Below are 23,483 nucleotides of genomic sequence, written 5' to 3'. Positions count from 1 at the left end.
AAACCCTATTGATGTCAGTTCCCTTTTCAGTTCCTAAGATGGATTCGAGCCCCAGTCCTCTTCTCCCCCTGTGTCTCTTCTCTCACCCCGCAGGTCAACCGCTACGAACAGACCCCGGGAGGAGGGGGGCAGAAAGGGGAGGGGGGGGGTCCGACGAGCCACGTGACCCCAGGGGTGCCAATGTCCGGTCGTGAGGGTATCAGGCCCTTGCAAGTTGCCACCCACCGCCCGGGCCTCGCCCAGCGATGCAGAAAGCCACCTACTACGACAACGCTGCGGCCGCACTCTTCGGAGGCTACTCCTCGTACCCTGGCAGCAATGGCTTCGGCTACGACGGTCCCCCTCAACCCCCCTTCCAGGCCGCCACGCACCTGGAGGGTGACTACCAGCGCTCAGCGTGCTCGCTGCAGTCCCTGGGCAACGCCGCCCCGCACGCCAAGAGCAAGGAGCTCAACGGCAGCTGCATGAGGCCCGGCCTGGCCCCCGAGCCCCTGCCCGCCCCGCCCGGCTCACCCCCGCCCAGCGCTGCACCTACCAGTACCACTAGCAACAGCAGTAACGGGGGCGGCCCCAGCAAAGGCGGCCCCCCCAAGTGCGGTCCCGGCTCCAACTCCACCCTCACCAAACAGATATTCCCCTGGATGAAAGAGTCGAGGCAAACGTCCAAGCTGAAAAACATCTCCCCTGGCACAGGTACCGGCTCTCTGGCTTCCTCGTCGTCAGCGTCTGTCCAGGCCAGGAATGTCACTGTTATTCTGGCACCCAGCCCCTAGGCGCCCAGGCGGCGGCCTGGGAACAATATCAGGTGGCGGCGTTAGCGGCGCATTTCCCCGTACCCCCCACCACCTGATGACCCCTGACCCCGCCAACACCCTCTCCCTCCAGCCCCCTCCACCTGAGCTTCTGAGAGGTCCAGAAGTCCAGGTGCTCGGCCTCAGCCATTCGCAAGGCCGCAGAGTCAGACGCTGCCAGTAGACGCAGAGTCGTCAACGATTGATTATTATTAAGGATGATTACTGTGGGCATTAATCACTCGCTCGGGCGGCCCGGGGTCCCAGCCTCCAGGCACTACAGCCTCTTCGCCCCACATTTCCGCGCCCTGCCCAGAATGTCCAGACTCCCCCCCCCCCCCCCGGATTCTCCTCAGGCACCTGCCGGGTCCACAGGACCGGGCGGGGTGGGGGTGGGGGTGGGGGTGGGAGGAGTGTCTTCCACACCTGGAACTGGGAATAAGGGGGAGGAAGTGTGCGCGAGAAAATCCAGGCCTAAATAAATGGCCATGCGGCTCTGTCTGCGTGACATGATCAAATTTTCATAAGCTGGGGCAGCGAGAGGCGAACAGGTCTCTTAATAAATGCCACTATTATAGAGTGTCCGCTAATGCGACGGGCGGGTGGGGGGGCAGTGGAGAGGAGGAGGCGGGGACGCGAAGGGGAGGGCGGCGGGTGCTCCGAGTCCAGGCCTGGATTTATTAAGAAACGATGCATTCAATTTCGGCGTGTTCAGTAATTATCTTTTATTTCATTTTCTCCCCTTCCCACCCCTCCCCCTCGGATCCAGCAGAGGGCTGCGGCGGCGGCGGCGGCGGCGGAGGCAGTGGCGGTGGCGGGGGCGGCGGCGGGGGAGGGGACAAGAGCCCCCCGGGTTCGGCGGCGTCCAAACGGGCGCGGACGGCGTACACTAGCGCGCAGCTGGTGGAGCTGGAGAAGGAGTTCCACTTCAACCGCTACCTGTGCCGGCCGCGCCGCGTGGAGATGGCCAACCTGCTGAACCTCAGCGAGCGGCAAATCAAGATCTGGTTCCAGAACAGGCGCATGAAGTACAAGAAGGACCAGAAGGCCAAGGGCCTGGCCTCGTCTTCGGGGGGCCCCTCCCCCGCTGGCAGCCCCCCGCAGCCCATGCAGTCCACGGCCGGCTTCATGAACGCCTTGCATTCCATGACCCCCAGCTACGAGAGCCCGTCCCCGCCCGCCTTCGGCAAAGCCCACCAGAATGCCTATGCGCTGCCCTCCAACTACCAGCCCCCCCTCAAAGGCTGCGGCGCCCCTCAGAAGTACCCCCCGACCCCGGCGCCCGATTATGAGCCTCATGTCCTCCAAGCCAACGGAGGCGCCTACGGGACGCCCACCATGCAGGGCAGCCCGGTGTACGTGGGCGGGGGCGGCTACGCGGATCCGCTGCCGCCCTCTGCCGGCCCCTCCCTCTACGGCCTCAACCACCTTTCCCACCACCCCTCGGGGAACCTGGACTACAACGGGGCGCCTCCTATGGCCCCCAGCCAGCATCACGGACCCTGCGACCCCCACCCCACCTACACAGACCTCTCCTCTCACCATGCGCCTCCTCCTCAGGGTAGAATCCAAGAAGCGCCCAAGTTAACACACCTGTGATGGAAGAGGGAGGGCTGAGGGGCAGGTCCTGGGGTGGGGGAGACCCAGGAAGGGCGGGGGCTGTGGAGTTCTGCGGGACAGCCTGGAGGTCTGAAAGAGGAGGCAGGGAGGTGGCAGCCAGGCTTCCCGGGAAGAAAGGGCCTGGAGTTCCTTCCCATTCTCCTGGCCTGAGAAGTTGCTTTTTTAAGTCCTGCAGCTCTTGTTAAGTCCGCCTGCCCACCCATTGGAAAGGAATCTACAGCAGATTGGAGATGACCCTATCAATCCTAGGCCTCCAGCAATACCCAGTTGGAATTTCACCCTCGACAGTGGGGTAGAGAAAGAGGAGATAGGGAAACAACGCAGAGAAGCACATTTTAAAAAACAGACAAGATGGCTAGGCCATCACCAGCCAACCAACCAACTTACCTTACATCTATGTGGGTAATTCCCCCAAATCTTGATTTTTTTTTTTTTCCTGGCAATTCTCCTTTTTTAAAAAAAAAAATTAAAACACATTTCAAAACCAAGGGCACAAAGCACGTACCCCTCCCACTTCCCTGAATCCTCAAATTTCTGTCAGTCGATTTGAGGTTGATTGGGCACTCCCTCCATTTCTAGTCCCACACTTTTCCTGCTCTAGGACATTAATATCTATACCCCGCCCCCATCAATTACAGTCTACAGAGGGCTCAGGGATGGTGAGAGATCCTGAAAGTCAGAGCTGTCTATATTATAAATATATATATATATATTTTCTTTTATGGCAAAGCTGGGAGGTGAGGGCAGGCAAGTTGTCAGGACTGAAGGTTTGCCCATTCTGCTGCTTCGCATCTCAGCTCCAGGTCCATCCCCCTCTCTCCACAGAAAGCAGTCGGTGACACGAGGTTCTACACTTTTCTTTTCTTCCGTTGCTCTCTTGACTTAACGTGAAAACAGGGTATATTTTAACAAACTGTCTGTCCCAGGCGGGGTCTGCAGCTGGGCCTGTGTGCCTTGCTCAACCGGGACAGGACACTTTTGTTGCACTTAGAGTTTACATTTTAATGGATATAAAACCAACTGTGAGAGATGCCTGGGCCTGCAGGAGTCCAGCATTGCTCAAAAAGTGTGTGTTCTAGTGAACATTTTCATATATATTTATTGGTTATAGCCTGTTAAAATATTTTCCTTTTTTGTATTATTTATCCCCCTACATTATGTATTTATATGAGGAAAAAGGAAAAAATTGTACTTTTTTTAGTATTTACTTGTTATAAAGGATGTTGTGTTCCCTGTCACGTAAAACCAGCTATTTTAGTTATATTGTACTCTAGGAAAGAGCTGTAGATTTATGTTAAACTTGTACTTATGAGCAATTGTAATTAGTTCTAAAAGGCATGAACTCAGCTCCTAATTGTCACTGTATAGTCCTGAATTTGTAGAATTAGAGTTAATTCCCTCTTGGAACTTTCTTTGTTCTTCTGTAGTTACTTTTTTCCTTACTTAAAAGGGTTGTCTGTCAAACAATTCTTGAATAAACTTTCTGTTATCAATTTTATCTTGTCCTGGTGGTCCAATTTAGATAGCAGAGCAGCAGGCTGCTGACTGCCAGATTTCCCCCAAGGGAAGAATGGTGAAGACCCTATCCTGGCCTTTTTATTCCCCTGCTCAGGCCCCTACCTCCCCCATCTGTGTCTCAGGTTTATTTGGTTTTTCTCACACAAGCTTGGAACATTCTGCCAAGTTCTTTAGCTAAGATTTAAGTAACAAGTTTGGGGGGACAGGAGACTTGGGCGCTCCCTCTCCATCTTTCTGTTTGGCTTCTTTGCCTCTCAGTTTTTCTCATTGATTGGTCTTTTGTCTTTTTGCTTCTTTGGCCACAACTTCCTCACCGCCCCCCCACCCCCTCCACCCCACCCCACCCTATGGACAACAACAAAAACCTGGCCCATTACTGCTTCTTACACGCAACCTAAACTTCACAGTTCTCTTCCGGAGCGACAAAGAAGTCGTCACGTGACCCGAAGCCCAACCACCATTGGGTCTAAAATGAAAACAAAGGAAAATGATTAATCTAAAAAAAAAATCTGAGGCCTAGACTTCTCAGGTCAAACCTTAAAACTAAAGTGAAATTAAATCACTAAATAAAACTCAGGGCGGAGGGAGAGGAGGCGTGTTTGATTTCCACTGCCAGGGAAAGGGGAGAGGAGGAGGGTAGGAGAAGCTGTTGGATCCAAGCGTAAATAAAATGGTCCCCAGGCTAATGTGCTGCTCTGTTTCCACGATCCTTGGGAAAACTTCATTTCTTAGTCGTGGTTCCATAAAACTTTTATCACATTGGAGCGAGGATAGAGAGAGTCTGTCAAAGATGAAATGTCACTGCCGCGTCGCTGGAGCCGATAAGAGCGAGGAGACAGGGCGGCTGAAATATGGAGCTAATTCGTTGAAAGAGAGGCGATGGCTGCTTGCTGAAGAGTTGCATAATTCTGATTGTAAGCGATGCGCCCGCATTGCTTAATTAGGAGCATATATTTGTTGATAGTGATGGGGGGGGGCGTGTCGGTGAGAATCGTTCCAGGCCCTCAGCCTTAAAGCGAGAGCTGATTTTCATTTTTATGTTGCATCCTGGCAGTCCAAGGTTAGTAATTACAGTCTTTATGCAACAATAAATAACAATAAAAAAGCAACCTGAATTCTACACTCCCCCCCCCCCACCAAGTAGGATTTTAACTGGACTAGGCTCACCTAACCAGCAAGCAATTTAGCATTGGGTCAGGCTATAATTTAAAGGCATAAGAGCGTGCAAAGTTTGATTGGGATCAAATAACGCTCAAGGGTTTTTCTTTCTTTCTGTCTTTCTCTCTCTCTTCCTCTTCCCTGAGTAACATCTTCTGAATGATGTAACTAGGTGAAGCGCCGCGTTTGGCTCTGGGGGTTGAGTGGATAGATTATTTATCTAGCAGGAGAAAGGCAGGCCAAGTCAGAGAGTTTAGCTCAAGTTTGAAAAACTGAGCCTTGGCTTGAAATTGTCATTGCAAACAAGAAAAATAAGGGCTGCCTTGGCTTGGTGTCCCCTACCCTTCCTTCTGAGGGATTTCAGGCCCTAGCTAAGCAGGGGGAAGGGGAAAATATCTGGGGAAGGGGGAAATATCTGCGCTGTAAGATTCACAGCACAGCAAGGGGGCAGGGAAGCAGTGTCTCGGGGAAGGAAGGTTCTCTTGGTCCCTTTTAACACCCAAGTGTTCTGCTGTTCTCTAATCTGGCCATAAAATCTGTCAGCAGGGTTAGAGAGAGCCGTATTTCCTGCAGGGGCAGCCGGAGTTGTTGCGGAGAGAAGCGCTCAACCCTGCAGCCAGCCAGAGAGGCTGTGAAAAACTTGCAGGGCTTTTCAAGGGGGTGGCCGGAGGAAGAACCCTCCCAGGCCTCACTGCACAACTTCCAGACAACTACTCTTCAGATTCTTCTCTGCCTACTCCCCACTCCCACCCCCATCCCCTCCTCCAAGTAGCAAAAATTACTTTATTTGGAGCTGAGCTGGACACAACTAACCGTCTCTGGCGAGTTTGCCCAGTTTTTCAGAGCAGCTCTCTTGGATCTGAACCCTCCAGAGCTTGCCGCCCCCTGCCCTGCAGCCGTTGCCTCCAGCTCCCCTTTTTTCCTCCTGGCTCTCCTCCACCCCACCCTTTTCCTCAGATTTCTCTGTCTTTTTTTACTCACCCACCACCCACGCGGATGAATACTCACCACCACCCACGCGTCTGTTACATTGACAGAAAGTTTCTAGTTCCAGCTCCCGGCCGAGATGCCATTTCTCTGCTAACCAGCCTTCTCCTTCTTGCTAGGAGGCAGCGAGCAAGGAGGGGGAGGGGAGGCCAGAGCCGTGGGAGTTCTCCAGACAAACTTTCCACCCAACCCAGCGCCCTTCCTCTGTCCCCATTTCCCATCTGTTTCCCTGCTCTCCCAGAATCACCCTTCTCTTTTGCTAGCACCCCCCATCCCCAGGCCTTTTAAAGGGATGTGGAATTTCGGCTGTTCCCTCTGCTTTCCCAAAGAGCCAAATTCTTTGATGCCATCCGAGGGAGCTGTCAGGGGGCTAAGATTGATCACCTCATCTCCTCTCGGTCCCTCTGACCCACTTATTTAAAAATCTTACCCCAGATCGACTTTTCATTTTCTGTTTTGAGATCTAGTTTCCCACCGATTGCTTGGGGCCCTGAGTCTTGTATCCCTTCCCTCCTGTAAATTACAGCACTCCCTAAAGTTCACACTATCTTGATCCTCTGAAAAGAAATAAACAACAACAATTCCCCCCAGGGGCCAGAAATGGAATATCGTCTCAGTAGTCATTATTTTTTCACCCCCTCCATGTTTAGGGAATTCTACCTTGTCAGGGATATTAATTAATACAATGGCAAAAATGGCAGGGGGATTCCTTGAGGGAAAAGCCCCACCTCCACCCCATACATTGACCTGAGGTTTTGAGAGTTCTCTAAGTTGAATCGGTGGCTACCTTGGTTCTTGTTCCTGTTGCTGGATATAGATGCAGATACAGGCTTGAGGCTTGAGTGGGTGGGTGCATATGCATCTTAGATCCTGTCTGTTGGGGGTGTCATATAGGAGTGCAGATGCCTCCAGGTGAGGAGGCAGGTAGACATAGGGGCAGGGGTAGTGCTGCAAACGCTGGGCAGAGAAGGCAACTGAGACCACACAGCTATGTAGGCCAGAGGTGCAAAAGGGCCCCTCACTATCTCTCTCACCCCTCTGTGTCAGCCTAGGAGTGCTTGTCGATTTCCCAAGATTTATCTGTTGTTTTGGGGGGTGGGTTGGGGATAGCGCTGCTGATGCTTGCAAATCTCTTCCTTGCTGCACGGTAACACCGACCTTTCCCAAAGGCGAAAGCCTCTTTTTACTACCTCTTCCTCTCACATTGAGATCCTCACTCAGGTTCCTTTTGGGGGGAGGGGAAGGGAAGAGAATGCTGCTGGCCTTGTAAAGAAAGCTTTAATTTTCTCTATTAAAAATATTTGCAGAAGAGGACGATTTCTCCCTTAGGTTCTCTTGTTTCCTGGGATTCCAGAACCTCCCATCCTCTGAAGGGGATGAGGAAAAGGTTCCTTCAGCTTTTCTGGAGAAAGTGAGTCATGCGGAGAGGGAGTGTAGGACTGGGGGGCTCATGGTGTCCAGGTCATGGTCCTCTACAGTTTTTGAATCAATTAAAGCAAATAACGCTCTCTGTTTTCCACCAGGCCCAGACAAGCGATTGGCCAAGGCCGGTCCCGTGACCATGAATTCCCTGCAATTTCGCCGGAGTCCTGGGTTTAATAGAGAGAGTCCCCATACGCTTGTATTTATCAGCAATATACAATTATAAAGGCCCAAAATTTAAAAAAAAAAAAAAGCAAAATCTTCCCCTCCCAAAATCGCTCCATCACACAGACCTGGGGGGGGGCAGGAGGGGGGGTCCCTTCCGATCCTCCCTCCTGACGCCCCCCCAGCAGGCCCCCTCCCCCACCATTGAAAGCCATGAATTTTGAATTTGAGAGGGAGATTGGGTTTATAAACAGCCAGCCATCGCTCGCCGAGTGTCTGACTTCCTTCCCCGCTGTCTTGGAGACATTTCAAACTTCATCAATCAAGGAGTCGACATTAATTCCTCCTCCTCCTCCTTTCGAGCAAACCTTCCCCAGCCTCCAGCCCGGCGCCTCCACCCTTCAGAGACCCGGGAGCCAAAAGCGAGCTGAAGATGGGCCCGCTCTGCCGCCGCCGCCGTTCCCCGCTGCCCCCCTGGCTCCTGAGTTCCCCTGGATGAAAGAGAAGAAATCCGCCAAGAAACCCAGCCAATCCGCCACGTCTCCCCCGGCCGCCTCCTCCGTCCCGGCCTCCGGGGTCGGATCGCCCGCAGGTCGGTAAGCGCGGTAGGGATGGGGTGAGGGGCAGCTAGAAAGAAAGGGGAGAAGGAGCGATGGGGGAGGTAGAAAAGCTGGCGAGCCTGTTGGGGTTCCTTGCCCCCGTCGATTCCAGGGACGAGGAAGCAGAAAAGACCGCTGGGGTTCAGGCCTGGCCGCTGCCTGCACTTTTTTTTTTTTTCTTTCTACAGCAGATTTTGGAAGCTGGTTGGGGAAGAGCATTTTTTTTCTGCTAGAAGAAAGGGATTTGATTGAGGTTTCACCTTTATCTGTGTGGAGTGTTGTTGGCTGGGGTCGAATCTGGAGGCAGGAAAAGATTCGGTCCCATCTACCCCAGCTGTAGGAGAAGAGGGGGAATTTGAGACCTAGGGAGCTAGGGAGGAAAGGAGGTGAGGAACAATCTTTCTTTATGAACCCTCTCCCCAGGCTGAGTTGGAAAGTGCCGAAATTAGGGGTCCATTCAGAGGACCTGGGAGGGGGCTCTGAGGTTCTGGGGGAGAAAGGGAACAGCTTCCTACCCCATGCGTGGCTCGTGGGCGGCTCTCTGAATGCTTTGCCCTGACCCGGGCCGAGTCTGGAGGCGAGAGAGGGACGGGAAAGAAGGCCAGAGCCTTGGGAGCTAGCCGCTTTGGTAAGCGGTAAGGGCGGGGGTGCTGCTGCTATTGTTTTGGGCTGATGGGGTGGTTTTTATTTCAACCAAGTCGAGGTTGGGCTAAGCACACGGCCAGCGTTGACGCCCAGCCCGCTTTCCCTGCAGATGGGCCGGGACTGCAGGAGGCCGCGGGCGGCGGGGCGCGCAGGCTGCGCACTGCTTACACCAACACGCAGCTGCTGGAGCTGGAGAAGGAATTCCACTTTAACAAGTACCTGTGCCGACCGCGCCGCGTGGAGATAGCGGCCTTGCTGGACCTCACCGAGAGGCAGGTCAAAGTGTGGTTCCAGAATAGGCGCATGAAGCACAAGCGGCAGACGCAGCACCGAGAGCCGTCCGACGGGGAGCCAGCCTGCGCCGGCGCGCCGAAGGACACCGGCGAGCCCGCCGAGGAGCCCGTGGCCAGCCCGGGCCGCCCCACCGCCTCGCAGGCGGTTCGGGAAGCCTGCTGTCACCCGCCCGAGGTCGCGCCGGGGCCTCCTAGCGCCTCGGGACCCCGGCCTTTGGCAGCTCGCGTGGAGGACGCGGGCGCGCGGAGGCCGGGCGGCGCGCTGCGCGGGGCGGGAGGGCTGGGGTCGGAGCCGTTGCCAGAAGACGTCTTCCCGGAGCGACAGGATTCACCTTTCCTGCCCGACCTCAGCTTCTTCGCGGCCGACTCCTGTCTCCAGCTGTCCGGAGGCCTCTCCCCCAGCCTCCAGGGCTCGCTTGACATACCGGTTCCCTTTTCCGAAGAAGAGCTGGACTTCTTCACCAGCACCCTCTGTGCCATCGACCTGCAGTTCTCCTAATAAGCCGCTTCCTCCTCCCGGCCCTCGACCCCCGCCCCCCTCGGCTGCCGAGGATCCCCTCCCCAAGCCGTGTAGACTTCTTTATGTGTTTTGCTAAAATTCAGGTATTATTGAATTACCGTTTAATCCACTTCCTTTCTTCTCTCTTTAAAATATTGGGCACTCGGGCGTCTTTTAAAAATCACACAGAAAAAATCCGTTTGGTAGAGTCCTTCCAACGAAATCTCAGGAATAATTAAACTCTGGCGCGGGGGCGGAGGGGTGCTTTCTTAAAAGGAACTAGAGGAACCTATTTTCCTCTTTTTTTTTAAGTTTTAGATCGTAGATTATTTATTAAAATTCTTTAATAATAGGAAAAGGGAAAAGTATTTATTGTACATTATTTTCATAGATTAAATAAATGTCTTTATGATACGAAAACGAGTGTTTGTGTTTGGACCCAGCCCCTTTCCTCCCCGCACCCCCTAGGCCGGCCCTCACTCCCTCAGGACCAGCGCCAGGTTTGTCTGGCCCTGGGCCGACTAAGCCCGGATGGTACAAAAGGGGTCCTATTTGGCCGCCCGCAGCTCTGACGAGAGTGGGCGTTTGTTGCCACCCCGTAACAGATAGCCTTTGGCTCTGCTTAAAAATAAAGGTAGGGGGAGAGGGTGCGCTGCCGACTGAAGTGGGTGCCAAGAGAAGAGGCTTCGGGGTCGCGGTGGGAGGCGCAGAGGTTCAGCTAGATTGGGAGGGGTCCTAGGGTTTCCTAGGCTTCTCGCCTCTGCCCCAAGCGGGGTGGAGGAGCTTTTCCCAGGACGCCTGGGGACCCGACTCCTGGGGTCGTGGCCAGGGCCAAGTAGTGGAGTCCGGTCGGGAGTTTTCTTGGGAAGCAGGGCCTGTGCCCAGGGATGGTAACTGACCTCCAAGTGGACAAGAAAGGAGACCGGGTGGAAAATGTAGCGGGGGCCGGGCACCAATGCTCTTCGGGCCCCTCAGTCACCCTAAGGCACCTGGAGTTGGGAGGAGCGTCCGAAGAGCTGCCGGGCGACAAGCCCCGGGAAGCCCGGGCTGCGTTGGGAGGCGCTTGGCCTGCTGGCAGCGAAGGAGGAGCGAGGAACGCGGGAGGGAGACAGGAAAGCAAGGAAGATGCTCAAAATGGCGCTGGGGCCGGGCGGCAGGGAGGGCGAGGGAAGAGATTGTGGCCGCCATGACAGCCGCCTCGGGATGCGCGGGGCCAGCCCCGGGGACTGTCCCCGCACCCACCTTCGCCTGTCCGGATCGTCCAGATGCCAGTGAAGAAAAGAAGCCAGGGAGCCTCCTTTTGGTTTTTGTATTGTTTAAAAAAATCAGCCCAACGGATGCTAAGGACGCGAGATGGACGGAGGGTCCGCGAGGGGGTGGGAGTGGGAGGGGGCGAACGACGGATCTTGTTGGCCCGGGTCTGCGTAGCCGAATCTGACTTTTGATCCTTCGCTCTGGGATTTGATGCCCGGCCAGAGCTTTCTCCAAGTGCAGACGTACCTGTCTTTGCCCACAAGTTCATTTGCCATCTCAACACTATCGCCTACCCCCCACCGCACCTTGCCAGGCTTCTTGCAAACCCGGTAAGCGGGAAGCAAGGATCGATCGCCCCATCTGCCTCCTGGTTTGTTCCGGGGAACGTGGAGATTTAAAGGGCCCTGGAAAGCCATCCATCCTCCTTAGGTTTATTTAATATTTCTCGGGCTCAGAAACAGACACCGCAGGGCTACCTCCCCAGCAGATGCTGCCGTTCTTGAAAAGCAGTTTATTTCCCAGGCCTCCCAGACTTTCCCCTGAACCAGCAGGACGGGGACTTGGAGTACCAGGCACCGAGAGGCAACAACTGTCAGGAAAAGCCAGGAGCCGACATAGGTCGTGACATATAGGACTAGACAGGCCCTTGCATATTTTTTTAACCTGGTCCCTCAGTGTGGGAAGCACACACATCTTATTCCTCTGGAATTTAATCCCTTAAACTGTCTTAATATAGAATTCATCTCCTGCATTAAATAATGTTATGTCACATTAAATTGCACTTATTTCTTTCATAAGTAAATTAATATAGAACAATTAGATGTGTTATTAATAATGATATCATGTATCTTATTAGTTTATTTTCCCTCGTAAAATATATAGGTATGAAATAAATTCAATATATTAAAGTAATAATACACAGCTTATTGGCTTGTGTGTTTATTTTCCCCATAAATAAGTGAACATATAATATATTAAAACCACACTATACATCTCATTGAGCTGTGTGTTTATTCCTCCATAAAATATGCCCATGGACAGTGTTTAACATCTTTAAAATCACAGCACATGGCTATCTCTACGCCAACAAAATAAAGACATTTCAGCTGGGGTTTTGATTTCTGTGGACAGCCAAACTAGATAATTTGGTCTAGTTAAAAATGCTCTTTCAGCTGTAGCAAAGAGCAAGAATATCAGAAGGACCTTGCTGATTGCCCACCTTCCAGCTTTCTTTGGTCAAAAGGAGAGCACCCTTGATCAATGCCAAAAATGCAGGGTCTGCTCCGCTGGAGAGGATTCACGGCTTGGTCTGCAGTACTCAGGGGCCTCTGAGGTTCTGGTTCTCTAAGAGACTTGATGGACCAGCAGCATCAGCAGTATCTGTGGGATAGTTAGAAATGCAGAATCTTAGGCCCCACTCCAAATCTTCTGAATCAAAATCTCAATTCAGCAGATTCCCAAGTAATCTATATGCACATGAAAGTTTAAGTACTGCTGGATCATAATGCCACCTTTCTTCCTGCCTTCCTCCCATGCTTAGGAATTTTTGACCCACTTTATCTGGCCACTGCCTTGCAATCTACCCCAACCTAAACCAGTGGCCCAAAGGGCACTGAATTTCAGCTCCTGCCTGAGGCTGCATCATTCCCTGATCCTCCCTGCCAAAGTGAGTGGAGGGCCCAACGAAAGGCTCGATCTACCTGTTTAGATCTAGGTACTTTGTGTGTCCTGGGGGTGAGAAGCAACCAAGTCAGGGAATCAGGAGATCCAGCATTTCCCTTGACTGATCATTAGAGAGGAGTTAGAACTCTTTTCACAGGCAACACACAGCCTCTCTCTCTTTCTTCTGTCCCATGTTTCACGAAACTCACCATCTCTGATGCCACCAGAGCAGAACAAAGAGGCAAGGTATTTCCAAAAGGAAATGACTCCTCTTTTCTATCCCAACCAATTTTAAATTCAAAGGAATGCCTGGCAATCCAGGATTCATAAGGGGCCAGGATTCAGGATGCCTGTGTTCCAAATTAGCTCCTTTTCCTTGTTTCATCTCTAGGGTCATCCCCTTTAACCTGAGTTTTCCAGGCTGGCTATGGAGAAGGAAGGAGAAGAGGATGGTTTCCCAGATAAGGCAGCAGACCCCCCAGTGATGGCAGGTTAGAGGGCAGTGCCAGGTGGCTGTACTCACTTATCCTAACCTGATGGGGCAGGACTCCTCTTGAGTGGTATGTAGCACAGACTGGTTATAAACTGGCTGTGGTTGGAGTGGGAAGGCTTCAGTGCAGTCCTGAAAGCTGCTGGTCAGTCTGCCCTGCTCTTGGTGAGTCATTCTTTTAAGAAGAATGGCCCATTAATATTATGGTGAAAGCAAAAGACCGTTAGATTGAGGAATTATTTGCAATCATGATAACCATGAGTCATTAATTTTTTTTTTTTAACTTACGCCTGGGTAAGTCCCTTCCCCTTTCCGGACCTCAGTTTCTCCAACTATAAAATAAATGGAAGAACTAAATGCCTCTAATGTTCTCTGCATCAGTATATGCCAAAAGTATATTCATTAGTCTTCACAAACAATGTATCAAATATTTATCATGGCTGGTATCATGTGCTTTTAAATGGAGGTGGTGACTGTTGATGTTTGAGGATAACACACCTCCCAAGTATCTGGTACAGCCATTTTAACAAATTTTAATTTGTATCTTTACACAAACAGTCATGCCCCGATCACTGTTTAAAAGCAGGGAGAGAAATCTTTTCAACAAGCATGTAACTGGTTGTATAGTGCTGTGTGCCAGGTGCCAGGTATTCAATGAATATGAGTATTAAGAAGTGTCCTAAAAATTCCCAATAAAGTAGTTAAAAGTGTTACCAGTTTTGCTGTGGCTTCAGAAATGACATTCTTCAATTGAATGTGATGCAGTTTGTAGTATTTGGACAACACTTCAGCGATGCTGGATTTTCCCACAGTAGGAGGACCAAGAATGCAAATTTCGATGGGCTAAGAGAGGAGAATAAGCATCATACAGGGAGCTCTGAACCATCTGTAGCTAGACAGTGTTCTTTATTTCAAGGGTCGGCCCTTTTAAGTCTCGGGATCCTGCAGGCTGACTCTCACTCCTCCATCAAGACCCCAGAGTCGCTTCCTCCTGGTGTTTAATGAGCATCCACTATGTGCCCTGAGCTGGGTACAGGAGACACGACACTCAGGAAGGTGTGAACCAAGTACTTGAGCATCACATGCTACCAGTTTCACCTTTGTGATGCTACTCCTGTAAAGGCAGCAGAGAAATAGAATTTCTGGTCCACTACACAGGGTGCTTAATTTATTGCCTGATGAACATTGTTTCTGAACTAAACTTGGTCTTTAATTAAACTTTTCTTTTTAAAAACAGTTAATTAAAAAAATAAAAATAAATGGAAACAAAACAAAACCAAAAAAAGTGTCCTAGCCAAGTTTTCCCCTGGCTTTCATTCTCTGCCACCTTCCCCAGCATTTGGTTATGTTTACTCTTGTTTGAAAAAGAGTAGGACGTTTTATACAAAAAGAGGCACCAAACTTCTTTGCCATGGTGTATTAGACTTTATTTATTTTTTAAAATGTTTATTTATTTATTTTGGGCACTCCACGAGGCACGTGGGATCTTAGTTTCCGGACCAGGACCAGGGATCGATCCCCTGCCCTCTGTAGCAGAAGTATGGAGTCCTAACCGCTGGGCCTCCGGGGAATTCCCAGTGCACTAGACTTTAAAAGTCCCCTGTAGTCAGGTTTTATCTGGTTGCTAGGGTATCAGAGCATAGGTACAAATTCTGGGTCTCCCTAAAGAGCTCTGCTGAACCCCCTGCCCACCTTTCCTCCAGGTCTCTGACAAACACTCGCTGGCCCCACTGTACATCTTCCTGAAATATGGTCTATCAAGTACATGTCCTCAGTTTGCAGAAAGGAGACTCTCGGGCCCTACATCATTCCTTTCACCTGCTATGGCTGGTGTGGCCCAAATCCTCCACTGACCTCTCCAGCCCGGCTCGGCCCTTCTGCTCCCCCACCCCCATCCCTCTCCACACTCAGTGGTGAGGCAGATATCTGGTGCCTGAAGGAGATCTAACAAACTGCTTCCTCCTCTGAGGAGAGTCAACAGTAAAAGTGCCTTCCTAAAACCTTCTCTAATTCCCAACCACCACAGAAAAATCACAGTCTGGACAGTCATTCAGATATAAATTCACCTTGATGGGTGTTCAGTAAGTTCTCCACCGTGGGTAGTCTAGCTGCAACCACCATACCTGGATAGACCCAATTAAGTAGAAAGTTATTTCAATTCTTCATGTTTCTCTAATCTTTCCTTTTAGAAACATCCCGACTCTCTGACTTACTTTTCCCTCCAGGTGAAAGTTTATATCCTATTCTGACATCACAGAAGTCAGGTTCAACCGCTACCTTGGGAAGGACAGTTTCTAAGCTAAACCCTTCAAGGGAAGAGAGAAAACATCTAGAAAACTTTTCTCCAAAATTTGGAAGGTTAGGAAGTTCTGGCTAATACCCAACCTGAAATCTTTCTGCTGCGGTTTTAATCATTTAGATGTGTTACAGATGATACAATAGTAGGCTTTACTTTTCAAAAAAACTCTTCAGTTTGGACGAAAATCCTTTGCCTAAACGGAGCCAGCCTTCTGATTCTCAATGAAATTTGCATATGATAAAGTACATATTGTACAATATATGGTGATATGTTACATAAATACATAGCACATGTGCTATTTCCCTATCACATATTTCCATATTTTAATATGCTAGTTATATTAAAAAACTGAAGACTGACTCACTATTTCAGACTGTGCATGGAATGCCAATATCATACACTTACAGAGTTCTCTATGGTTTATATTTTCTTGTTTGCTTTAATCCTACTAACAATGCAGTGAAGTAAGCAGTATTAAACCCATTCTTCTTCTCTGAGGCTGAGATTCAGAGAAACCGGGGAACTTGTCCAGGATCATAATGCTAAGGAATGGCCAAGCAAGGATTTGAACCCAAGTATTCTGGCCCCAAAACTAATAGTCTTCCCAGTACATTATGCACCACTCATAGCCTATGGTTCTCAACCAGATTTGTGACATTTTAATGAGCTTGTAGTAAAACAAACAGCACTGAATTCAGATTGCATCCTCCCCCAAAACAGCAACAAGAAACCATTTCTTATGGAGAAAAAAATTATAACCCTGAATATCTTTTAAATTCTTAAGTTCCAATCTTTGATCTTGGACTTTGGTCTTCAAGATCTGGGCTGGGGAGAGCAGGCAGAGAGGCACTTAAGGGCCTAATGAAAGAACTGTTAGATTGATTCTGCCAACCCCCAGCTAAAGCAGCTTCCTCCATAGAAAAGGCCAGAAGTAGGTGCAAACTTCTAACACTTCCCCATTCTGATTAGAATGGTCTCCCTGCCTTAGTGGTACAGGGGTCAGCATCTCTCAAAGATCATTTCAGTACTAAACATGCCTGTGTTTTCCTTGCTCTCCTATATGTCTAAATAGATTATAGAAAAGAGGAAATCAACTATATTTCACTTTGGTGTTGGGTCTACCCAGACCATCTCTGGTGACTTTAATTTGGTCAACCAGATAATCCTATAGGCCATAGACTACTCCAGATGTGGATTACATTGTTTGTTTGTTTGTTTTGTGTTACACTCAGCTATGGGCTTAGCGAGGAATCCGGGCTCCATAGGGTTTCTCCGCAGGCCAGAGGCCAGTGGAGTTTCTTTTAAGGAGGAAGAGACTTGGGAACCTATGGGCCCATGTTGCTTTTTCTCCCAGTCTTTTCTGCTGGGGCTGGGAGAGCCACCAGGAAATCTGAAAAGTTTTTATCTTTCTGCTACACAAGAGAAGGTAGCAAGGCTCAGGGATGAATTGGAGAGCAGAGTGAATTGGGAGAGCTGAGACCAAAGCAACCACTGCACTTGACAATATAACTTGAGGCACATTTTCTCCGCCCCCTTCCTTCTAGTCTTTATAATAGACTATTGGTGACTTCAGCTGTTACTAGGGAGACTGCATTTCCCCAACTCCCAGAATGATTTCTACTCTTTTATTAAACTGATTTGGAGTTTACTTCCCCCTTTAGACCTCAAATTGTTCCCTTAATTAGGAGGGCGAGGGATGAGGGGAGGAGGTTCTCCCTGGGTTGAGGGAAAGGTGGAAAGTGGAGTCCCAAGTCTCCCAGAAGCAGGACAGCCAGGTCAGATATAGACCTAGCTCAGATTTGGGGTTTGAAGAGAAACCCTGGTTCCCTACTTCCCTCTTCTCCAAATGCCTCTGTGGAGAACATCTTAAAGTGAGAGGAAACTGTTGGGAGCATCTACAAACCCAAAAGGGGAAATAGAAAGAAATCTTGTTCTCACCTCAACACTCCTTTTCTCTTCAATCCCTCTGTAGGCCGCCCCCACCCCCACCTCAATTCTCCTTTCCTTTGTCCGCCCTCATCCCTTTGCACTGAACATTCTCTCACCCTCCCCCATTGCATCTCTCTTAAAGGAGTTGCCAGCTGGTCCCCTCCCCCCAACTTGTCCTGCTCTGAGGCAGGGTCTGAAGCAGAGTACCCGTGAGGAGGGAGGGGGGCAGGGGTCCTGTGAAATGCTCTAAGCTCTTTCATAGCTGAGGGCTAAGCAAGGCTTACAGTTATTAAGAAAAGAGAAAGGCACTGTGATTCTGGTGATAGAGACACAAAGTAGGAGAGGACAGGCAAAATGAGGGGACTGGGAAACAGAGAGAGGGAGCGACACAGTGACTGAGAGGGACAACTTTGGGCCTCCTTGCGGAGGGATGAGTACTCACCCTGCCCTTTTTGGGGTAGGGAAACCTGAGAAGTTTTGAGGGTCCTCTCTGGACCTGTCCCACCTGCTTCCCCTTCCTCTCCTCAGCTCAATTGTTTACAGAGATCCTCCCCTGAACTCTTGCCCTCCTGGACTTGCCCTAGCCCCGGCCCCAGGCCTCCGGCCAGGCAGACACCCTGACAGGTTACAAATGAGCGTGGGTGTTAGATTGCGCCAAGCTCTTGTCCTCGGAGTCTGGAGGAGGAGAATCAATGGGCTCTACCTAAGAGCTTCCCTTCCAGTTCCATCCGTGTCTGAATAGAGTGAAGGAACCACTTCCTGTTCTCCTCCCCTCCCCCAGCCCTAACCCAACAGACACACGGAGCAGAAAGGCGTGAGACTCCGCTCCTGAGCCCGGAGCTCCCATCCTCTAAGCAAACTCCTTTGACCTATTCTAGAAAGTCCTCAGAAACTTGAGTCATCTTTAAGATGTAATTGGTATTGAATTTATGGATTTGAGGTTTGCGGGGGGTGTGTGTGCTGTGGGGTAGGAAGGAACCAGAAGAATGCACTACGCTAGTTTTAATCACTTCAGAAAGAGAATAAAAATTCCCTCCTCTTCACCTGTAAGTAAACATTACCTAGCTCTGTGCTCCTTGTGGATCTCTGGAGAGATACAGGGGGTTATCTGAGTCTGAGTGAGTGAGCCAGCTACAGCTATGGATGGCTAGAGAGAGGATAAATACATCCAGAGAAATGAGTTGATGGATAGGTAGGGAACGAATATAAATATGGAGAGAGATGGACGAACAGAGAGATGGATTGAGACAGAGAGAATACAAAAAGAAGCCGAGGGAGAGAAATGCATGTGTGAATGAGGAGAGAGTGGTTATGTGAAGAGATGGAGAGAGGAGCGGGGCATTTCTCATCCTCTCCACATTTCTGTCATCTTGTCTTGCTCCTTGATATGCCAGTTTCCCACCCCTCACTTAACTCTTCCTCTAGAGTCTAGGCCCTGCCTCACACCCTTAGGTGTTTTTCCACCCTCTTCTTTCACAGTCATCCATTTGGCCCAAAATAACATACCTCACTCGGCTGTCCTAGCCCATCACCCCAAATTGGGAGAAAGAAACTCAGAGCGGGAGTTCTGGGCAAAGAAGCCTGGATTCCCCATCTCCTGGTCTACAGACTTGGTGAGGGGGGAAGGCTCCTTTGGGTGGGGGGGGTGGGAAGAATGAAGGGCAGCTGGGTTGAATTTGTCCAAATCTAATAACCTAGGAGGCTATTGAAGGCCTTGGGGGTTGGGAGGGGAGGAAAGTCCTGAATATTCCTCTAACTTTTCCCCCCTCTCCCTCTGGTCCCTTCTTTCCAAAAGTCTTTGAAGAAAGATGTTTTTGACGCTTCCACGTCACCCTCAGATGGATGGGCTGCGGGTGATTGAAGTGTCTTTGTCATGCTAATGCTCGGGGGGTGATGGATGGGCGCTGGGGCTGCCAAACTCTGGCCCGCTGCGCCCATTGGTCTGGGAGAGATCACATGCGCCCCTCCACCCCCACTCCCTACCCCCTTCCTGGGGGAGCCCTGGCCCAGGCGAGCTGGGTTAGGCCATGGATGCAAGCTTCGGCGCTGTGACATACTGCGGAAAGGTTGTAGGGCAAGAGGGTGTCTCCCCCAAACGGGCCGACCCTCCTGCGGCCTCGACGCATGGACTATAATAGGATGAACTCCTTCTTAGAGTACCCACTCTGTAACCGGGCACCCAGCGCCTACAGCGCCCCTACCTCTTTCCCCCCCAGCTCGGCTCCCTCTGTTGACAGCTATGCAGGCGAGACCCGCTATGGTGGGGGGCTGCCCAGCCCCGCGCTCCAGCAGAACTCAGGCTATCCGGCCCAGCACCCGCCCTCGGCGTTAGGGGTGCCCTTCCCCAGCTCCGGGACCTCGGGGTACGCCCCGACTGCCTGCAGCCCCAGCTACGGGCCTTCTCAGTACTACCCTCTGGGCCAGCCGGAAGGAGATGGAGGCTATTTTCATCCTTCAAGCTATGGGGCCCAGCTAGGGGCCTTGTCCGACGGCTATGGAACTGCTGGGACGGGCCCGGGGCCATACCCTCCGCCGCAGCCCCCTTACGGGAACGAGCAGACAGGGAACTTTGCACCGGCCTATGCTGAGCTCCTCTCCGAGGACAAGGAGTCGCCCTGCCCGTCAGAAACCAGCCTCCCCACAGCCCGGACCTTTGACTGGATGAAGGTTAAGAGGAACCCACCCAAGACAGGTAGGGCTCAGAGGTGGCTACCCCCTCTCTGGGGCTCAGAGCGGCTCTGCTGCTTCTGCACTGAGGTGTCCTGGGCTGGGTTCCTGTCTCTGCGCCGCCGGGTAGAGGCAGGTAAGAGCACTCTGCCCGGTCTCAGGTCAGGTGGGCTCTCCCCACCCAGTGAGTGCCCGGTTCCCATTAAGAGTAAGTCTCCACACATACCCGCACTTCCGGATCTGTGTGCCCAGCTCAGGCCCAGGACCCGGTGTCCTGCGGAGGGATGGGGGATGGGAGCGTGGGGAGGCTGATCCAGGTCACCTGGAGGGGTGCTTGGTGCTTCAAGAGCTGAAGCGGGACAGCGTGGTGAATGGGGGTGCAGAGCTGGCCAGGGGGGGAGGGGAGGGGAAGGAGAAAGAGGTGAGAGAACTGACGTGGCCTTTCTCTCGCCCCGCCCCTAGCGAAGGTGTCGGAGCTGGGCCTGGGCGCGCCCGGTGGCCTCCGAACCAACTTCACCACGCGGCAGCTGACCGAGCTGGAGAAGGAGTTCCATTTCAACAAGTACCTGAGCCGGGCCCGGAGGGTGGAGATCGCCGCCACCCTGGAGCTCAACGAGACGCAGGTCAAGATTTGGTTCCAGAACCGGCGCATGAAGCAGAAGAAGCGCGAACGGGAGGGAGGCCGGGTGCCCCCAGCCCCTTCAGGCTGTCCCAAGGAGGCAGCTGGAGACGCCTCCGACCAGTCCACGTGCACCTCGCCGGAAGCTTCGCCCAGCTCCGTCACCTCCTGAACTAAACTTCCCAACCGACGGGGCTCCGCGGCACCCGAGCGCCGCCGTCCAGCCCTCTCCTCTGCTCTCTCTAACCCTGGGCCTCGGCTTTACTACTCAGGCGATCCTCACCAAGGCTGGGGCGCCAGTTTACAGCTGCTCTGGGGGGGAATGGGGGACCCCTTTTCTCCGGTCTGGGCAAGGTGCTGATGGCTAGGGAGCCTACCGGAGGACCAGAGGCATGGGAGACACCCAACCTGTCAAGAGTGAAGGGAAGGGCTTCCCTCGGTCTTTAATCTGGGGATCAGCACGTGGGCGGGGTGGAAGCAAGTCCCAACCTCCTGGATTCTCCTTTCCCTTCCAACTTCAATTTGTTCAGTCCAGTGCCTTTGAGCTTCGAGGACTCTCCTCATGCACTCATATCCTAACTCCCCCTTCTAGGCCCAGGACAGAGAGAAGGCCTTGAGGTTTCTTGTGTGGGAGGTGTTTGGGTGCAGGCATATTACCAATGCTTAATCTTTCTAGTCGCCACAGACCTTACAATAGCACCAGCTGCCTTGTGACAGACCAAAAAGCACCCCCCCCCCGCCAATCTAAGCCTATTAACCCCCACCTGGCACATTTGTATTGCACTAGCAGCCTCCAGAGGTTGTTTTCTGAGACCTGCCTCCCCTCCCACCAGCGACCTCATCTCTAAGCTACCAAAGTGTTTTGGAACTTGGTACTTCGGAGACTTCTGGAATTTTGTTTGAGGCTGGACCCCAGCAAGCCTCTACCAGGAAGGCGCAGGCACGCCCCCACTAGTTCCTCCCCTATTTATTGCCTCCTGGAAAAGCCAGGACCCTCCTCATCTCCACCCCGACCCCTGGTGCAGCCCAGGGAGGCCCAGGTGCAGGGAGAGCTCCTACCAGCAGCAAACATTTCTCTGAACCTTGGAGACAGTGGAGGTACCACTCTTTCTGGAAACCTGAGCCCCAAGCCATCGGGTTCTCTCTGTACTTCCAACTACCTCATTTCAATAAAGTGTGTTTTCCCCTCTTCCCGCCTCTTCTACTCCTCCACCCAGGGGTAAAGGAGGCTCTCTCCAAGAGCCCAGGGGGAGAGATGAGGAAAGAGTAGGTGCAGGCTGGTTGGGCTGGAAGGAGCTGAGCTTTAAGAGCTCAGCTGGATAAAGAGAAGGACTTACTGGGTGGGGCCTAAGCAGAACAGCACCCTAGGTTTCCAGATCTGACAGCCGTCAGCCCTCAGGTCGTTGGAGGAATGTGGGAAGACCTGGAGGGAAAAGGTGGTGGGGAGGATACAGTTCAGAGAGGGTCCTGAAAGGAAGGCAGGAAAGAAGAAAAACGGATCTGTTTGGAGAGAACAGAAAAGGGTTTGAAAAGAGGAGAAAGTTCGGGGGGAGGCAAAGGGCCCACTACCCCTTCTCCCTTCTGCGTCCCCCACGTCCAGAGCGAGGCCTGGCATAGAGTGTGCCTCGGTAAATATTAATATGTGCTGCGGAGGCTGTGCATCGTCCCCCTCCCCGCCAATTCTTGCTCAGAGAAAGTCAGAGGACAGGTCCCTCGATAAACTTCAGATTGACACACAGGTTACCCCTCCACTCCCGCTCCCAGCCTGGCGCCCTTCCACCCAACCGGAACCTCGGGGCTCAGGAGCCGGGGAGGCTGAGAGACTCTGGCCGCAGCCGCCCGCCTCCGAAGTGCCGTCCACCCGGCTCCCGGTGACTCCCGGGTCTCCGGCGCTGGACAGCAGCGGAGGCGAGGCGAAAGGGCCGAGGGGGAGGCGGGGAAGGGAGGGCTGCGGCGGGAGCGGCAGGTTGTAGTCCCGAAGGCCTGGGGTGGGCGAAGGAGGCCGAGGTAAACCCCGGTCCCGCGCTGACCTTTTTACCTCGAAGCGCCCCCGGGCTTTCCAAACAAGCCGACGGCGCGCCCGCGGGGGCAGCTATTGTCTCCTGGCGGGTCCCACTGACAACCCTTTGGTCGGCGGAGGCTGGGGGCGGCGGAGGCGGGCCTGGCTCGGGCAGCGCCGCGACGGCCGCCTAACCGCCAGCGCTCTCGCCCTGCAGTGCCGTCCAGAGGACGCGGGCCTGCGGGCTCCCGACCGGTTTATTGATTCCGGGGACCCCCCAATGCCCTGGAGTCAAGACAGCTGGGGTCGGGCAGCAAGACCAAGGGGGGCGTCTTACCCCACCCCATCTACTGAATTCTCGACCTTTCAGAGGAAGACAAGAAGCAAAAAGGACTAGGAGTGTGTGCAAGAAAAGCCGAGCGTTTGCTTCCTAATGAAATTGGTGCTATTATAGGAGAGGCCAAGTTATCAATAATGGCACAGTCCAGCTGGAGGGGAAGAGAAGTGTGTTGCAAGAGGAAGCTCAGCTTTCCCAGAGCTTGATGCCTTGGCCTTTGTCTTAAAAAAAAAAAATCTATTAACTGCTTCTCTGCATTTAATTAAAATTGCCACCAAGGTTGGCTTTCCCAAGGGGGTCACCTTGACAGAGGAGACAGAGCAGTGTCTGTGGAAACAAAACTCTTGCTTGGAGCCATTCAGTGTAAGCTGGTAGAGCCTTCTGGTTGGGATATTTCTGGATCCTGCAAACTTTGGACCCGTGGGCAGAAAATCAGGGAAGAGGAAGGAGCTTTGGTTAGAGCAGGACCCCAAGGATGGTGAAGCTGGACCTCAGACTGGGGCTGACAGGTCCTGGGGGAGGCTGGTCTA

The 23,483-nt window shown here is 52.2% G+C and overlaps 3 protein-coding genes and 1 long non-coding RNA gene across 5 annotated transcripts; 3 read left to right on the top strand and 1 right to left on the bottom strand.

The window, feature by feature from the left end:
• Window positions 1-245: 245 nt before the first annotated feature.
• On the top strand, window positions 246-2,390 carry HOXB3 (homeobox B3). Its single transcript, XM_059998470.1, has 2 exons — window positions 246-693; window positions 1,561-2,390. Exons 1-2 carry the CDS (start codon window positions 246-248, stop codon window positions 2,388-2,390), a joined length of 1,278 nt encoding a protein of 425 aa, XP_059854453.1.
• On the bottom strand, window positions 1,673-8,895 carry LOC132415239 (uncharacterized). 2 transcript variants are annotated; one of them, XR_009517110.1, is made up of 6 exons: window positions 8,776-8,895; window positions 8,521-8,594; window positions 4,317-4,395; window positions 2,799-2,859; window positions 2,334-2,384; window positions 1,673-1,795 (listed from the first exon to the last, which is right to left on the bottom strand). It is a non-coding gene; the product is annotated as an uncharacterized lncRNA (long non-coding RNA). The 2 variants fall into 2 exon arrangements; XR_009517111.1 differs by having other exon boundaries at window positions 1,674-1,795; window positions 2,322-2,384.
• On the top strand, window positions 7,875-10,079 carry HOXB2 (homeobox B2). The gene is made up of 2 exons (XM_059998471.1): window positions 7,875-8,253; window positions 9,015-10,079. The coding sequence occupies exons 1-2, from the start codon at window positions 7,875-7,877 to the stop codon at window positions 9,695-9,697; spliced, it is 1,062 nt and encodes a 353-aa protein (XP_059854454.1). The 3' UTR covers window positions 9,698-10,079.
• Window positions 10,080-19,455: 9,376 nt separating this feature from the next.
• HOXB1 (homeobox B1) lies at window positions 19,456-20,789 on the top strand. The gene is made up of 2 exons (XM_059996386.1): window positions 19,456-20,023; window positions 20,461-20,789. Exons 1-2 carry the CDS (start codon window positions 19,456-19,458, stop codon window positions 20,787-20,789), a joined length of 897 nt encoding a protein of 298 aa, XP_059852369.1.
• The last annotated feature ends 2,694 nt before the right edge of the window (window positions 20,790-23,483 follow it).

The sequence above is a fragment of the Delphinus delphis genome, chromosome 19, assembly GCF_949987515.2.
Source record: "Delphinus delphis chromosome 19, mDelDel1.2, whole genome shotgun sequence".
Classification (NCBI taxonomy): domain Eukaryota; kingdom Metazoa; phylum Chordata; class Mammalia; order Artiodactyla; family Delphinidae; genus Delphinus; species Delphinus delphis.
This window is presented reverse-complemented; position numbering and strand designations above follow the sequence as displayed.

What these genes read in the sequence shown, in the direction of transcription:
- HOXB1 (XM_059996386.1), top strand. Translation starts at nt 19,456, where the DNA reads ATGGACTATAATAGGATGAACTCCTTCTTAGAGTACCCACTCTGTAAC. An exon ending in GAGGAACCCACCCAAGACAG is followed by an intron (nt 20,024 to 20,460) that starts GTAGGGCTCAGA and finishes CCCCGCCCCTAG; the next exon opens with CGAAGGTGTCGGAGCTGGGC.
- HOXB2 (XM_059998471.1), top strand. Translation starts at nt 7,875, where the DNA reads ATGAATTTTGAATTTGAGAGGGAGATTGGGTTTATAAACAGCCAGCCA. An exon ending in CGGGGTCGGATCGCCCGCAG is followed by an intron (nt 8,254 to 9,014) that starts GTCGGTAAGCGC and finishes CTTTCCCTGCAG; the next exon opens with ATGGGCCGGGACTGCAGGAG.
- HOXB3 (XM_059998470.1), top strand. Translation starts at nt 246, where the DNA reads ATGCAGAAAGCCACCTACTACGACAACGCTGCGGCCGCACTCTTCGGA. An exon ending in AAACATCTCCCCTGGCACAG is followed by an intron (nt 694 to 1,560) that starts GTACCGGCTCTC and finishes CCTCGGATCCAG; the next exon opens with CAGAGGGCTGCGGCGGCGGC.